This window comes from Cyanistes caeruleus, chromosome 1 (genome assembly GCF_971803275.1).
Source record: "Cyanistes caeruleus chromosome 1, bCyaCae1.hap1.1, whole genome shotgun sequence".
In the NCBI taxonomy this organism is placed as follows: Eukaryota; Metazoa; Chordata; class Aves; order Passeriformes; family Paridae; genus Cyanistes; species Cyanistes caeruleus.
The window spans coordinates 42,571,110-42,587,529 of record NC_141701.1 but is presented as its reverse complement, the minus strand read 5'-3'; the positions used below and the strand labels follow the sequence as shown (position 1 = coordinate 42,587,529).

At 42.7% G+C, this 16,420-nt stretch overlaps 1 protein-coding gene across 6 annotated transcripts in view; it reads left to right on the top strand.

Annotated features, from left to right (window-relative positions):
* The window catches only part of MAPRE2 (microtubule associated protein RP/EB family member 2), a 98,829-nt gene that overhangs the window by 25,397 nt on the left and 57,012 nt on the right, over positions 1-16,420 (top strand). For 2 of the 6 annotated variants that reach the window (XM_086888669.1, XM_023921154.2), the window contains exon 2: positions 1,697-1,758. Coding sequence is in view for 4 of the 6 variants with exons in the window: in XM_023921154.2 (XP_023776922.2) it covers positions 1,697-1,758 (62 nt within the window). In the remaining 2 variants the exon portion in view is untranslated. Of the gene's footprint in view, positions 1-1,696; positions 1,759-9,820; positions 9,904-15,217; positions 15,405-15,833; positions 16,121-16,420 lie in introns of those variants that run through there. The other 4 variants (XM_086888678.1, XM_086888650.1, XM_086888665.1 and 1 more) reach the window with 4 other exon arrangements.

Below are 16,420 nucleotides of genomic sequence, written 5' to 3'. Positions count from 1 at the left end.
TTCAGCATGGAGGTGTTGCTCAAATCCCTCTCAAACTGAGGTCTACATACTGAAGACAATTAAGTAGTTACGTCTGTCTTCAATATGCCATAAATATCACACTCTTCAGAAAGCATTTATGGAAAACATTCCATGAGTATATTAAGTGTCATATTTCTAACGGGATCACTGTCTCTCCACTGCTGCTGCCTGTTAGAAGTTCTGGTCAACACCTCCTGGTGAGAGATGTCTTCTTCTAATCATTGTCTCAACTTGTAAGGATGGGACACTCTTGTTGGAGTAGTCAGATCCCAGCTTAACTTCAGAAGGGCACTACTTGGTCAAAAGCCAATATACCATGATGGATTTGCTGTTCCTTTGCCAATAGGATGCTTGAGGTTTGTCAGCTGTGCTGGAATCACTTTCCACATTAAACAAATGGAGGAAAAAGAGTACATTGAAAAGCAAAGCTTAAGAGGCTTGGAGAGATTCAAAGAAATGAAACAATAACATGTTTAATAGCTAATTCCCGTTCTGGTTTTGGCTTTAAGGTAGCTTCAGCCTTCCAGTTTGCTAGCAGCCTTCCTAAGTTCTCTGCCAGGATGAGTCACAGCTCCTGGAGCTGTGATCAGTCCTTTAGACAAGCCATCTTTAAAGGACTGTTTACCTTTTCCAGATGATAGTGAATTATAGTGAGAATTGCTTAATGTTTTCCTTCTCTTAAAACAGGGGTTTTGATGAATATAAATTGACCTGTGTGAGCTTCTTACATCCCTTGGTCCCTGATGCAGTCCAAGTACCCCTGTGATCCTATTTGGTGTAGTTTCATGCTATTATGCAGAGATGGATGTCTTTGGAATACTCCTCCCTGCTGGGCTGTCTCAACTAGTTGACTAGGAATGCAAAACAAGCAATAACCAGAGCCTTGGTCTGACTGTGAACCATTATTTACCTGCTAGGAATGATATTTCCTGCTGACTGAGGAGTCGAATTAAGAGACTTAGCCACGTAACCATAGTATGTAATTCAGGGCACAAACTGAAACCCATATATGGTTGCTCCATCTTATGTTTCTGTAGTCCACAGAGAATGGATAAGAGGACAAATTTAGCATTCGTAGGCAGTTCCCTGCAGGAACACAGAAGGGAATAGGCCTTAATGTGGCTGCTACAAGGGGGCAGCACCATGATTTCATTGTTAAGTGAGACACTTCAAAGGACTGCCAGCGTTTTTGTGCTGTATTGGCAAAAACACAGGCTTTCCTGGATTACAGTTCCTGTGCTTCTCAATGGCAGGGGTTTTTTTCCCCCTCTGAAAAGCTGTTCAGGCAAGTGCAGCAAGGCTCCAGTTGCATGACACAACAGTCATAACTGATTGCCTGTGCTTGGAAGAAGCCTGGTTGGATGAAGAAAGACCAGTGTGCCTGGAAATCATGAATAAACTCCAAAAGCAGCACTGCATAAGGGAGCTCATAGACCTGCTACTATATCGGGGGGCATCTGATTGTTGTGCAGATGTGTTAGACACTGAGCCATTGTGAACACAGCTGAATTAGGGCATTGTAATGAAGGATTTCTACTCATTTCAATTTTCAGCATACGACTATTGCATCACTGCTAAACCAATGCAGACAAAGACCCATCCAGTGAATCTCTTTTTTTTTTTTTTTCCCCTCATATTTGGTAGTTGAACTAAAGGTTTCATGTTTTCTTTTCAGTGCCAAATTTCTGCAAGGAACAATTCAAACCGGCAACCAGGGAAAGTGTTTGGATGCTCAAAGTAAGTATGTTTTTCATTTGTGTTTTTTTACCCAAGAATTTGTGTTTGATGTCTGTAAGGCAGTAGCTAGATAAGTTTGGTATCAATAACAAGTGATATTGCTTTCCATCATTTTTGACTATGTAATAGTCATGAAACAAAACCAATGAAAGCTAAATGAGAGGCCACAGACATAATAAATAATTTTATAATAAATATAAGTTGTTTTTTTTTTAAATGGAGTAAGAAGATAGTAGCAGAAAGGAATTTTTAAAAAAATAGAGGTGGACATTGAATCTGACTTCTCCCTTCTGCCTGGGAGATTTGAGAATTTGTATCCTTCCTTGTTTTTTGTTTTGTTAAATGTTAGCTCTTCTGTACTTTATTAGCGCTGCCATCATAATGTTAAGTGGAAAAAGAGCAAATTGCGTGAAGCACAAGTATGAAGTTAGTAATTAATGCCACATAGAATTCGTAAGGTGCTGTCCCCCTTTTAATCCTCAGCTATGGGAGTTTAACTTCAACCATCCAGCCTCGAGCTTGGCATCTGTGAAGTCTGCTCAGGAAGTCACCTGGGGACAGTGGAAGGACCAGTGATATCAGACAGGAGGCCCACAAGGTGGCAATGTTTAGAAAGCCTTCAGAAGGGACGTGCCCTGAACAGATCTGTGCTTCCTGCAGTTGCCATCATTTGCTGCCCTTGTAGCATTTCTGCTGTATCGGAGCTGCTAAACACAAAATGCCAGCCTTGCCAAAATGGAGCGTAGGATAACTGGTACTAAACCTCTTGTTTGAAGGGGTTCACCTCTGGTAGTGCTCACCATACCCTGCTGGATACCATTCCTGCCTTTTCCCTTGGAAGGAATGTGCTGCAGCATTAGTGGTTTGCAATAGTGAGTGTGGGGTTTCTTTATGCCTAGCTAGTAATAAACATATACATGGCACTGAAATGATGCTCAGGCTGTGTAATGAAGAACTTTCATTTTCAAAACATGCCACTGCATTTTTGCTAATGCTTGCAAAGCTGTTACAGTGTGTAAATAAATGTTAACTTTGGATGTAGGAGGCAGCGCAGTTTGCGGTGATACTTTGTGCTTCACAGCTAAAAGTGAAAAGACTTGCTTTACTGTGAAACTGGGGGGTTGCTCCAGGTTATGTAATGCCCTGAAAAAAAAATAAAAGAGAAATATGTTTGCAGAAAGATTTCTCTAGATACCTGACAGGTGTGAGAAATTATTTATTATAAGTTCTATGGTAAATACAAGCATTGCCACCAGCAGTTGTTCACCAGCACAGGCACAGGTGAATAGGAGAGGGACAGTTAAACAAGGAGCCACATAGTCCAAATTAATCAGATTGTGAGACTAACTTCAGCAGCAGATATGCAGGGCTCAAGTGTACTTGGAGATTCTCAGCACAGTCAGCCTATAATTTAGTCAAAAGAGGCTCATATGCCTCAAGGATGAAACAAAAAATCTAGACTACAGGAGACATCTCAGAGCCAGAACTAGGAAAATGTAATGTTCTCCCCCATGGATACAACCCTTCCCAGGAAGGTGTTGCAGATGGAAGTGCAGTGGGACAATGAATATGCTGAGCCACAGAGGCTTTCATCTGTTGCTGTCTGCTCTGGCACAGAGTAGAGGCTGCTCCTTAAAATCAAGCTTCGTCACTGTGGTTATACTGGCACTGTCACAAGCACTTGGAAACAACAGGAAATCCAAAGAAAACTGCGAGCATGGAGATAGTGCACAACCACCAAGTGGACATTTATAAAAGCAGTCTGCATCCTACCTGTCTAACAGAAACTTATCTGACGTGTGCAGATTTCCTGCATTGTGGAACCCTTTCTGAGAAGCAACAGGCAGTTTTCCAGTGTATTCCCAATGGATTGCTGCTCACTGTTCAGCCTTTCCTTTTCAAATCCTTTAGTCCTTATGGCCTATTATATAACCAAATGAAGATCTAGTTATCGGCCTTCTAATACCAGAGATTCATTATATTGCTGCAGAATTAACTGAGCTATTACAATTCCAAATCCATGTAACATGCTATATGTACTAGCCTTTGCTCAGGAAAACTTCTGGTCAGGTTTCAGGTTTTGAGCCTGACAAATGTGTGCATTTTTTCATGGAGTTAAGTTATATGGACATGATATTCTTGAATATTCAAATTTTACAGTCCTTGTATTAGGTGCTCTCATGTGTGACATGAAGATAAGCGTCCTTTTGGCAGTAGCAATTCCTTGATTGATGCATTATCACCAAGGCAATTACAATACATCCTCACATTAGAAAGCAAAGCTGGTTTCTACTGGAACATTAGCTCAGGAATTGCTTGATAGGTTTCAGTTATTTTGAGATAGGGAAAGAGAAAAGAAAATACAATTAAAGTGTATGCATATATATATCTAGACATTTATATGAAATATGTTTGTATGATGAGCTACTAATTAATGAAGTGTTCAGGGGAGATCTGAACAAAAGCTTGCATGAGCTTTTTTCTTTTTTTCCTGCAGACATAAATATTCTCTGGTTGTTCATGGTAAAGGTGCATGTACTTATCCAAACCACGCAGACTAAATAATTGCTTCCTCTCACTCCTTTCTCCTTACCTCCCAGCACCAGCAGTGGTGCAGAATAAACACTATTTCTAGGTGAGGGCACTTTGTTTCCCACTCAGTTCCCTGCTATTTGCTTCCCCCAGCTGGTTTCCACAATGTCCACCGAAGAAGACCTGAATTTCCTAAGGGATGCCTTGCAACTTCAGTCAAAAGACTGAGAAAGTGTGAAATAGGTGAACTTCTGGGCTGAGCAGAGTGCTTTTAAAGCATGTTCATTCTGTGGGAACACCATAAAGTCCCCCAAAATGCAGTGGAGGACATCTGTTGAGGAGTCAGTCCTGCACAGAACACAGATGCTTTATAGGTCCAACATCAGAAAGCCAGAGCTCTACAGCCTGAACCTGAGGGAGCAAAGTTAACCAAATGGAATGTTTGTTTATGGCTGTGCACTCACCAGCCTGATTCCCTTCTTAACTTAGGTTTTGGGTAGCTTGGATAGCCTTTTATGGTGCTGTCTGAAGATATTCTGAACTTTGGGGTGATATTTATTTTTCCAGTACCCGATACCAAAAATTATCCCACAGGAGCTCAGCAAAGCAGCTGATGATTCATCAGGAATGTAACTTTGCTTTTCAAAAAGATAACGTGTGGTTTTGTTCAGAGTTAATGAGATCCTTTCCAACACAGAAGCTGTCAACAGCCGTGACATACATTTACAGTTACAAAAGCACATAGCCTTGTGGTTGGGGTTTTTATTAAATAGAAACCTCATTTTCTGCTATAATGAGGAAAAGGCATTGTTTTTTTGCCAGTAGTACCTTTTGTACTCAAAGTGTTAGAAGCCTTCTATTAGTATTATTGTTTTATACACAATGTGGCTGTTCAGAGGTTACAAAATGGTGCCACTTAATACCAGGACTGCTGAAGCCATGAGAACATGAAATAATATATATATATAAAAGAGATCCCCTTATTTCTAGTCATCCTTCACTGCCTTCTGCATCTTGCCTATCATTGGTGCTTCATTTAGAAGCTGGAGAATGTTCATTAAAGGATGATTCAAGTAATGATTTGAGTTTTGCTCCAGCAGAAAGAGAAACTATAAAATTTAAGGCCTTGGAAAATATTAATCCTTGTCAGATATATCAAGTATTTATAGTGCATGTAGATGCTATAAAAATAACTGTGTAATTTTTCAAAGCAGTTTCTAGATTTTTATAAATACAATCTTGCATGTGCCCCTGTGCTGTGGTGTGGTAGGTACTGGGGAGCTTTCCTTCCATGGTCTTTCCTCCCATGCTGCTGCTGGAGCCTGCATCTGCACAGCAGGCACTGGGATACTGAGCTGTGGTGCTCAGGGCCTCCAGCAGCAGAGTAAAATCCAGAGGTGGACAGGCTCCAAGTATCAGCATTTTTTAATATTTCTCTACAGTCACTGGAGCTGGAAACTTTGGTCTTCATTAGCTGACTGCTTGGATTCTTAAACAGTTCAGTTGTTCCGTGATCTGCAGCTTGCAGAAAATCACCCTGTGTACTGAGTCAGAGTAAAGTGGGAGTCACTGGCAGTGCACAGCACAATAATGAGGTCAGGTGGAAGGAATACGTAAGTTGTTCTTGCAGTAAAATTGTTCCTTCTAATAATGGCTTCTTCAACCTTCTTAGAGACTTGCTTAGCACTAGGTCAAATATGGGAAGGCCACTGTTGCGGACAGTGCTGTTGTGTTACAATACAAGGTGGCAAAATTAGAGGTTTTCAAGACTTAGGACCTAGTAATTTGCTGCACTCAAATCCAAATGTTGTCATCACCTGTAGCATCTTGCATGTCTGCTCCTACCTGAGCCTGCAGCAGGCACAGGAACAGGCATTTGGTGGGAGGTGCAAAGAGGCACAGGGGCAGAGTCAATGGCTTGAGCCTTAAAAGCCTCAGCTGGAGATCTGCCACCAAAGTGTGCACAGCTGCCACCCGTGTTAAAAATCCTCTGTTAGTGATCAGACAGGCCAGGTACATGTAGTGGGTACCACTTACTGTGGGGAGCACCAGTCTTAAGTCTCCCTCATAGAAGAAAGCCGGCAGTGCCCTTTCAGGTTTATGCAGTGGCTTCCTTAGAACTTCATCCTCTTACAAAAAGGTCTGGATTTGGCACACCCTAATGACCTGAGAGGGATGTGTGGGATAAATGCCATCTGAACAGCACTGCAGAAAACTACCCTTACATCATGCTGTAGGTTTTTAAACAAATAACTAATTCTTGTCTTGTGTCTGTATAGAAGAACAATATTGACTTTGCTCAAGTATTTTCAGGCTTGATCTGATTTCATAGCTAGGATCGTTTTTGGGTAATGTAAGAGGCTTCACATAATCACTCTTTTAAATCTACAGCTTATGTTTGACAAGTGGGTCATTGGTTAATGGAAGCAAGTAAATCCAGCTGTTTATCTTTTCAGTAAGACCATGCACTTTCTGTATGCTCTTGTCTCCTCAGAATGGAGACATGTATATTTTTAATGGCCCTCCCTTTATTTCAGAGTAGGGGTGTGAGTTTTATATCATATTTAATTTTGCCCCTATATTCAAATAAAATAAAGTCACTGCTGGTATCCCACCTGATCTGCAAATATGTGGCAGCAGTTGTGGTACTATTAATTTAATTACTATGTGTGATTTTGAAAAAAAGTTAATTTGTTAATTTGACTTCATGAGAAAATTTTACTGTTGTATATTGCTTTAAAGTTTTCTTGCTCCTTTATTTCTCCTACCTAAGCCCCCAGTACTTCTTTGTGTTGCTCTTAATAGATGCACCTCACACTAAAGCGGACCAGCAGTAGCTTTCTCCCAGATTGCTTTAACTCTTAACATTTTTGGGTAACTTGAAATTTCAGGGTTTCAGAAATTGCTACGTAAGCCTTCTGTAAGGTCCTAGTATCTAAATAAAGCACTTGCAGCACTAGGTTAATAAAAATGGAAACTTAGTCTAATAGGTCAAGCTCCAAAAGTCCTCTGTTAGCAACATAATTTTTGTGACACAGTTTTCAAGTATTCTAATTTTTTTTCAATTCAGACTACTATTATAAGTGTGTAACATGATTAAAGCTGTCTATGAAAATTATTTTTCCTCTTCATGTGAGAGCTATTTTATTAATATAGACTTAGCATAAACACTAAGATGATAATGAGCATTAACTTGCCAGGGGAAAGAGTCTGTTCTCCATCAATAAGTGAGAAAACTAAAACTTTCAGATTAGTAAGGGTATTGTGTTAAGTAGCAATTAAAAGGACATTTTCTTGCTTCTAAATGCTCTAGTATTTGCAAATAGGAACTATTACTTTAGAAGTGTATTACAGGTCTAAGTTCTTAGCAGCAAGTTAAAAAGCATGTGGGTAAGAAATTCTCAGAAAGTAAAGAGCAGAATTCTTCAGATGCTTGCATTTGGCCGGGAAGGAGCTTGAAATAGCTGAAAGCAACTCTATTTGTCCATGGGAAGACAAACTTCTGTTTTAAAATGTTGTGTGTAATACATGTATTTGCTCTAGCCCAAAGAGGAGGCACTCCCTTGATTTCTCTGTGAGCTAGAGATCACAAACAAATCCTTGGCAACCTAGTTTTTCAGAGGAGCTGAGGTGCCTCGGGGATTTGGGCTCTTTGGTGTGTTAATGGCAGCAATGTGTCACGCGAGGTGTGTGAATGCTGGTTGTGATGCAGCCCTTAAATACAGGTGTCACTTCTTGGAGTGGCTGCGTGTGAAGGCGCATGCAGCTCAGCAGGCAGCACTGCAGCCCATTCCTCTCAGCCGGGATGAAATGAGGTGTAATTAGCTAATGACAGCATGTTAGCTGGACAATAACTATGGACTTGTCTGAGGAAAGGAAACCACTTTGACCCAGGGTCTCTGCAGGTGGCTGAGGAAGGGAAGTGGAAATTGCCCAAGCCTACAAAGGATTATGCCTGACAAAGGAAGCATGGGAAAGAATGGGAGAAAGAACAATGGAGAAACCTCAGGTGTGGAAGAAATCCTGAGATAATAAGGATGAGGCACTCAGTTGTAGCAATGGAGAAGACATATTGGACTTGACTAGCTACAGAGCTGGAAGTACTGAAACCCATGGGAGAAAGGATGGAGATGCACCATAGTGGTGCTGAGGATGATGCTTGCACAGACTGGTGACAGTAAGTGGTTTGAGAAAGCTGGTCATAACAGCAGGACCTGTTCTGTGCTTGTAAAATGAGGAAAGCTGACAGAAATCCGTTTTTATAAAATGCTATGAATGTCCCAGATGAAAAGCAGTTATCAGGAGAAAGGGGAAGATTGCATACTAGCAGAAAAAGCACACCACTTTCTGTGTAACTTCTTGGCATTTGCTAATTTCATGGGCAACTAGACACCTTGGCTCTGAAGGACAGTGATTTGTAGCACACTGTAGGGTCTGAAGGAACTGTATTTAGCAGCAAGGCACTGGGTTTTTGGGCTGGACTTTGCAATCACAGAAACATTCACACACCACTGAATGACTTGGCAGTGTGATTTTGATCCTGGTCAGGCATGAATGCGCAATGGTTTTTTTGCTTAACATTAGCTAGAGCATGTAATACTGTTTATGTTGGCTTTTTGCTGGGTGTGGGAGGGCAGACACTTAATTAAGAGTTTCCTGGGACAATGTAACCCCTTCAAATCCTAGTTTGTAAAGATCCAGTCTTTGTCAGCTGGTGAAACATTCTTGATCCAGTAAAATTTAATAACCATCTGCTGGAACCATGACTTTCTTGTGCCACCTTCTCCCTTTCTTTAGCAGTGGTGAGCATCTTGGACAGGTCAGACAGGTCTGTATCAATTGACTGAAATGCCTCCGAAGTGTGCTGCTTATATTTTCAGTGTAGAACAGTAAGAAGGTCTATCAGAGATGGAGAGTGTCCACTCCCACTCGATTTTATCATCTTTTACCTTTTTCCAGACACCCCTCCTGAGCCCCAAGAAAGCCAAAGATTCAGTAACAGCTGAAAATACGTAAATGAATTCTAGACTTGGACTCAGTCTCTCATATTTCTAAGCGCTTCCAGGCTTTTACCATTTATAACTTGTTTTACTGGTTTTGTTAAGATATGAATATCTGAAGCTCTGACTTTTCCCAGCAGTAACAGTCATAAACTGGACTGTGTGGAAATATGAAAATCCCAAATCCTTCCCTTCTAGAACACTAAGCTCACTTTCATTTAATTCAGATTTTGTCATCCTCTGAAAAAATGTAGGAATCCAGATTACCTGAACATTTTTTATGTTTTTATTTTGGCTTTCCATACTCTTTACATCTGAATTCCAACAAAACAAGCCTAGAGAGCTAGTTAACACCTCGGTGCTGATGGAAATGGTAATGGTACATCTAGAACAGCTCCCGCCAAAGAAGTCCGTGTAAATGCATGTGAATGAGCCATGAGTCAGTCTCCAGTTTCAATCCCTTTCAACCAGTATTAAAAACACAGGAATCCTTACCCAAAGCACTTATTGATCACAGTCTCCATTTCCAGGTTTTTAGATGAGAGTAGCTCCACAAAGTGTGTCTGAAACTCTGATTCAGAGTTTACCCCAGTGGATATCACTGAAAACAAAGGTAACAGACACTAAAGAATTCCAAATTTTGGGTTAGTCTGGAGTTAATGGAAGTAAAAATTCCTTCTCTTTGGAACCATTCCTCACTGAAGTATTTCCTGCTCTCACGGGAGCTTTTTGTTATGTAGAAAGTACTGGATCAAAATGTTCCGGCTATTTGGTGTGAACTTCTTATGTTTTAAGTGAGGAATCCTTTGATGTATACTGAAGAATGCTTCTTTCTAAATAGGAATTTGGGGAGTTTATTCTTTAAAGCTGCTGGATTTAGCTAATTTGATTTAATAAATGTCCACTAAACTAATTTATTAATTTTAATCTAAGAATTAATACTAAAAGTATACAACTAGTCTTAAAATACCTTATTCAAGGGTTTTCAAAATCCTGCTCCTGTGAACATAAGTCCTTGTTTTGTAGCCAGTTCTTGAATCTTGAATTAATCCTCTGATTTCTGTTTGATTTCTACAGTAACTATAAAAGGTAACTGTGGCCTTTCTAAAGGAAACACCCACAGTCTGTGGCTCTACAAGATATCTCTCTTTAGCAATCAATTCATGCACTAATGGTCAGATTGGATTTGCAGCTCATAAGACTAAATTTTAGAGTATGCTTAGTGGACAAAGACTCTAGGATTTATTTTATTCTTCCTCACAGGCACAGACCACTTAAAATGTTACATGTGAGCTCTGAAATATAAATATGTCTGTATATTTAAAAATAGACTTGAATTACCTCATAGGGATGCAGTCCATGCACATTGTGTAATTGGGACAGCCCTCTCTTTTTCTTTTCCCCTCTTTATCTGTGTCCCTCCAGGGAAGACAAATAATCAAGACTTTGCTTAAAGTGGCAACACTAGAATCCCCAAGGGTGGGAAGCTCATTCTTTGTCTACAGGATGTCTGGAGTGATAAGTAGCTGATTTAATACAACTCATGCAGTGTTTCTTTGTCCTGACAAAATTATCATTTGCTGTTTACCATAGTGAGTTTAAATGCCCAGAAATATAAGGTATAGAATGAGGTGATGGGATGGCAGTGGGACAATTTATTCAGTGCTGCGTAAACAAAGTCTATAAAGTTACAGTTTTGAATTTTTACCTGAAGTGATTTTATGCCACTCTCTCTTCCTTTGGGTTGATCAAGGTTGCTGACAGTATGTCAGCAAAATAGGAAACACAAGTTCTGCAAAACCCAGGTCAGCTTGAAACTTGCCATGCACCTCATAATGTCTGATATATGTTTGGTGTGTTAGTAACACTGCTGTTGTTGACCCCTTTATGGATGTTTCTGTGTGACATGCTATTGTCACAGGTTAAAACTGTGCTCTAGTTTAGGCTGGCACAAGTCAGTGCTCTCTAATGGACATTCAGTTGTAGATACCTCACCTGTACTTCTCAAAGATAACATGCAGATCTGGATCTCCTAAATCTTCTGTTTCTAATCTGCTAAATGCAACTTTAGAAATTAGGCTGATTCTGATGCAGCCTAATTAAGTATGCTCCTGGTTATACCCATCTTACTGAATCTCCTCCATGCTGGGAATAAAGTATGTCAACGTACCTTAATGAATTGGGACTTCCCTGAACATCCAAGATGTGTCCAAGACTTAACAGAGCAACTTTTTTAGCTCATCCCAGACTTTCTTCCTGATTTGCTTTATTAACTTATTTTCAAATTTAAACACTGTTGACCAACTCCTTCAGGAGAAAGAGACTGTTTCTGCATGGATTTCTTGTAAATACACACACACTTGAGTGCTAGAATTAACTGATTTTAATCTACAGTGTGTAAACTTGTGGCTTTACAGAATTCTGTTAATCTTTGTTGTGATAAAGGAAGACTGTGAGAATTGTTAAATTAGAAAAGCAGGCTCAGGACTGCTGCTTTCCAAAAGTTATTGCAACCTTCCAACTGTTTTCTGGAATCTAGTCTCGGGGTATTTTTCCCCAGTGGGAAAGATTGTATTTGTGACAGGAATGTTCATTAAATTCCTCAGAAAAGTGATGTACATGGCCCAAAACACTTATACTTGCATGATGTTTTCTGCAGTTTGTAGCTGGGTTCTGTTCTGAGAAGACTGCAAGCAATATCACACTGACTACTTTGTGAGCTTGAACATGAACAGAGATGTCAGAGAAGAGGGATGCTTGCTGGCCACTCTAGGGTTAAATGTGTTTTTCTTAGTCTCACTCCCTATTCCTCCCACTGCCCCAAAGTTATCCAAGCAGTGGGGAATTTCTGAAATCATTAATTGTATTTATAGTTTGGCTATGTCATGAAATACTCCCTAAAACCATGTGTGGGGTTTTTTTATCCCCTCACAAATGTATCAGCAGAAGTCGCTAGCCGAGACATCACCTCTGCTGTCAGACTGTACATTGATTGCTTATCAGCATTAAAATATTTATAATTTATTTCCACATTAGCTGCCTAATATAAAATTCTGGCTTGAGTATGCCTGAGGTGTTTCTAGTGCTACATTTTGGGCTTTTAGAGGATTTTACTCTCAGGTGTTATAAATTAAGCCTCATGGCCTTAATACTGCAGTAAGTGAGGCTTAGAGCAAGTAAAGAGAGAGGAACTGAAAATAAAAGCTCTGAAGTGGAGGGAGGAACCAGATTTTGGAGAATGATGTTTAGGCCTATTCCAGTACTTGCTGCTATTCTCTCTACCTGATTCACCACAGCAGAAGTCAAAGTACTGGAATGAATGTCATGTGGTAGAGTGCTGCTTTTCGCATCAGCAGTACACCTGGGACTTGCTGTGTGGCTAGCATGGCACAGGAGCAGGTGGTCTTGAGAGGATGTGATATTTCCATCCTTGGAAATTTTCAAGATTTGGATTGATTACAACCACGCCACCAAATGTGACTTGATCTCATATTAGTGATGATCCTGCTCCAAGTGGGAGATTGGACTGAATGACCTCCATAGGTCCCTTTCAGCCATTGCCTCTGTGGTCTCAGTGCAGAAGATCTATTACATCAGGTTTTGTAATTCCACCCTTTGGCATTAATTGCTTTCCTGACTCTTGGCTTTGCTTAGTCAGCACATTGCTTGTGATACCAGATTCTGGTATTTTCAGCATACCACAGGTGGAGCTTTTTATTAACACCAATTCTGACCTTGTATTCTTCAAATCAGCTCTCTATTTGTGTGTCTAATACATGTAAAAATATATGAAGGCAGCACAGATGCACAGACATGTAATAACAGCAACAGGTTTCCTCTTTCTTTGAGACCTTTTAGCTTAGAATGATGGAAATGGGAGGAAATATAGATGCTGGTGGCTTCCAGCACTTCAAGACAGGAGTTGTAGTGCCCAGAAACAGAGATGTGGATAGGGGAATGCAGTGCATATTGCACCCAGATTGCACCCAGAGCCCCCCAGGCTGTGCTAGATCGATTGAAGCACACTGAAACATGTGCTTTCTGAAAACCTGTACCAGGCTGCTTCTGCTGATGCCTGGCTCAGCCTCCATAAAGATAAGGTACTGTGCTGAGGGAATGTGCTCTTCTGACCATGAGTCCTAATGCAGAGGCAAGAAGAGGTCTGAAGCAAGGCTGCCATGCTCTGCTCACCTGCACCTCTCTTCTGTAGCTTTGTTGGTACATGTTTTAAACAGCTTTAGAGACTTGAATAAAGAAACTTCTGTTCTTTGCCACTGGTGAAGAAATAAAAATGTTTTTACAAGTTAGGGTTGCAGAGTGTTTTACTGCTTGCTCCCTAGCAGAGCAGGTAGGGTTATGTCTGGCAGATAAAGACCTGCTATAGATTATTTTTATATTCTGTCACCACATAGCATTTCTTCATGTTCTTGAGTGTTACTGAGACACTTACTGGCCTTTTTAACAGAATGTTTTTTGTCACTTGTTTTGAAAAAGACTCATCCAATTACCAGATGAATGAAAAATTTTTCAATGAAGTGTGCCAACTGCAAATGTCCATAGATTGGTTACAGAAGAAAAATTTGAGTATATTTGAAAACCTGGGAGAAAGTATAAGACTCCCTGTCTGGATGTGCAGAGGACAGTGGCAAATTGGCAGACTAACTTGAGCATAATTAGAGATTGCTCTAAAATGTGTGTTAATCTATACATCTGATTTAAATCCAAAGAGATTCTCAGCAGTCCAAGTGTTGTGCAGTTGGTGTTATTGATTTTATTCACCTTATAAGCTCTCTGTGAATGGTCTATATTATGAATGTAATAATGTAAACTAAGCTTTCCATAGTGCCATTTCAGTCTGAAATATTAGGTAAAGATTAGTTAAAATTTCATTAAGTCACTTTCTTTGTGCAGAAAAAAATCAGAGGTAGAAACCTGATCAGACTCAAACATCATAACTTCTGAGTTGAAATATCAGCATGTGTCTCTGAGAACATATTAGAAATACTCACATGGCTTTTGTTGGAAATACCATCTTAAAATTCTTTTAAAAAGTGAGTTGAATTTGGGGGGCATGTATTTTTAAAGATGTTAATAGAGCAGCCCAAATATTTAGTATCTAACAGCCTTGAGGTCATACCAGATCTGTTTAGAGACTGTGCCTTTAGCCACCCTTATTGGTTTCTGCTTAGAGAAAACAATTTGTAAGCAGCTGGACAGTATATTTCTACTGTGATAGAAGTGTGGGGTTCAATGCACTATTGGGATATGAGGGTAGGTTTTGACTACAGGGAAGTTCAGATCTGCTCCTGAGGATGACCTTCATTGGTCTGTGGTAATGTCAAACTTTGAAGCACATTGCTATTTAGGCAAGGGGAGATGTGCAGAAATCATAGAGCTTTGCAGAGGGAAATGGCCTGGAGAGAATGCAAAAACTCTTCTAGAAGAAGAGGAGGAAGAGATGAGGGCTGTGTGACTGGTGGTGCTAGCAGTGCCAGCAGTTCAGTGTTACTGCCTTGGCAAGTCTCTTCCCTTCTTGGTTTTGATCCAAGGAAGATTTTGAAGGATGTGCCATCAAACGGGTTTTTTTCTGTGCAAGCCTGAGAGCAGGAGAATGCTGGAAATGTCAGGTGTTGTACTGTGCTCTCCAGTGAAGTTGTAAGCAGGGATACAGAGCTTGGTGACTTGAACATCCTGGAGCTTGTGGTGGAAATGCAGGTGGAGTAGCAGACAGGAACCGGGGGAGGAAAAAAGCATAACAACTAAGACCTTCGTGTGCTGTTTTATTATTAGGAGTCCATGATTTTTTACATCTTTCAGTCTCACGTCACTTAATATTTTTGCACTTGTTAAAAACAAAGCGCTGACCGTACGAATCACAAACCCCAGGCTGTGATTGCCGGGAGCTGCAGCCCGTGCGGGCGGGCTTTGTGCGGTGGGGATGGCCAAAGCCCCCGGCACACCCGCGCCGAGGGGAGATGCTGGGCAGAGCTGGGCGGTGTTCCCTGCAGCGGCTCGGCGCTCCGTAACCGAGCAGCCCGGCGTGCGGGCTCCTTCAAAGGAAGGAGCCTGAGCCCGATAGCTCCTCGGTGTGGGGAAAAGGCGGACGATGCTGAGGTACCGGGGCACGGAGGGTGATGATGAGGCATCGGGAGTCGAGGTCTCGGCTGGTCTCGCACAAGCCGGGCGCACACGCGGCTGTCACAGGCGGCTGCGGGCAGGGGCCCGGCGCGGTCCCCACGGGAGGGGCGGCGTTTCTGCGCCGCCCACGGGTGCAGGGACGGGTGCAGGGACGGGCTCGGGGGCGGCGGGACCGCCGTGCGCGGCCGGGGCGCGTGTGGGGGGTGCCCCGGCGCTTTGTCTGTGCCTGCGCCGAGCGGGGGCCGCCGAACCGCTCGGGCCGCTCCGCCGCGGGGCCCGGCGGCTGCGGCGCACCCCCGGGGCGAGCGGCTCTTTGTGTGGGGGCGCGGGGCGGGGCGGGCCCCTCTCTCTGCCTCCCTTCCCCTCCGTGCCCGCTGCCGTCCCCGGGCGCAGCGCGGCGCCGGCCGGTTGCCATGGCGAGGGGCGGTCACGTGTGGCGGCGGCGGCGGCGGGGCTGACGCGCGGCGGGGCGGGGCGGGCGGGCGGCAGAGTCGCGGCTGCCGCCACCTTCCGCACACCAGCAGCAGCAGCAGCGGCAGCAGCGCGGGGCTCTGCGGAGCGGCGGGAGCGCCAATGCCCGGACCGACCCAAGCCCTGTCCCCAAATGGCGAGAACAACAACGACATCATCCAGGATAACGGGACCATCATCCCCTTCAGGAAGCACACGGTGCGGGGGGAGCGCTCCTACAGGTACTGCGGGGGGGCTGCGGCGGCGCGGGGGGCGGTTGCATAAGGCGGGCGGGCTGCAGCCCCCTCCTCTCCCCCCGGCCCCGCATTGTCCGGCTGCGGAGCGCTCGGGGGATAGGCGGGATGCGTGCGGGGGCTCGCCGCGCCCGGGCGGAAGAAAGGCGGTTAAAAATGATAATTAAAGGTGAAAAAAAAAATAAAATAAAATAAAATAAAGAGGTGGGGGAAATAAAAAATGAAGGCAAGAACGCCCCCCGCGCAGGCAGCCAGCTCCCCTTGGAAAAGAGCCGCAGCACCTCGCTG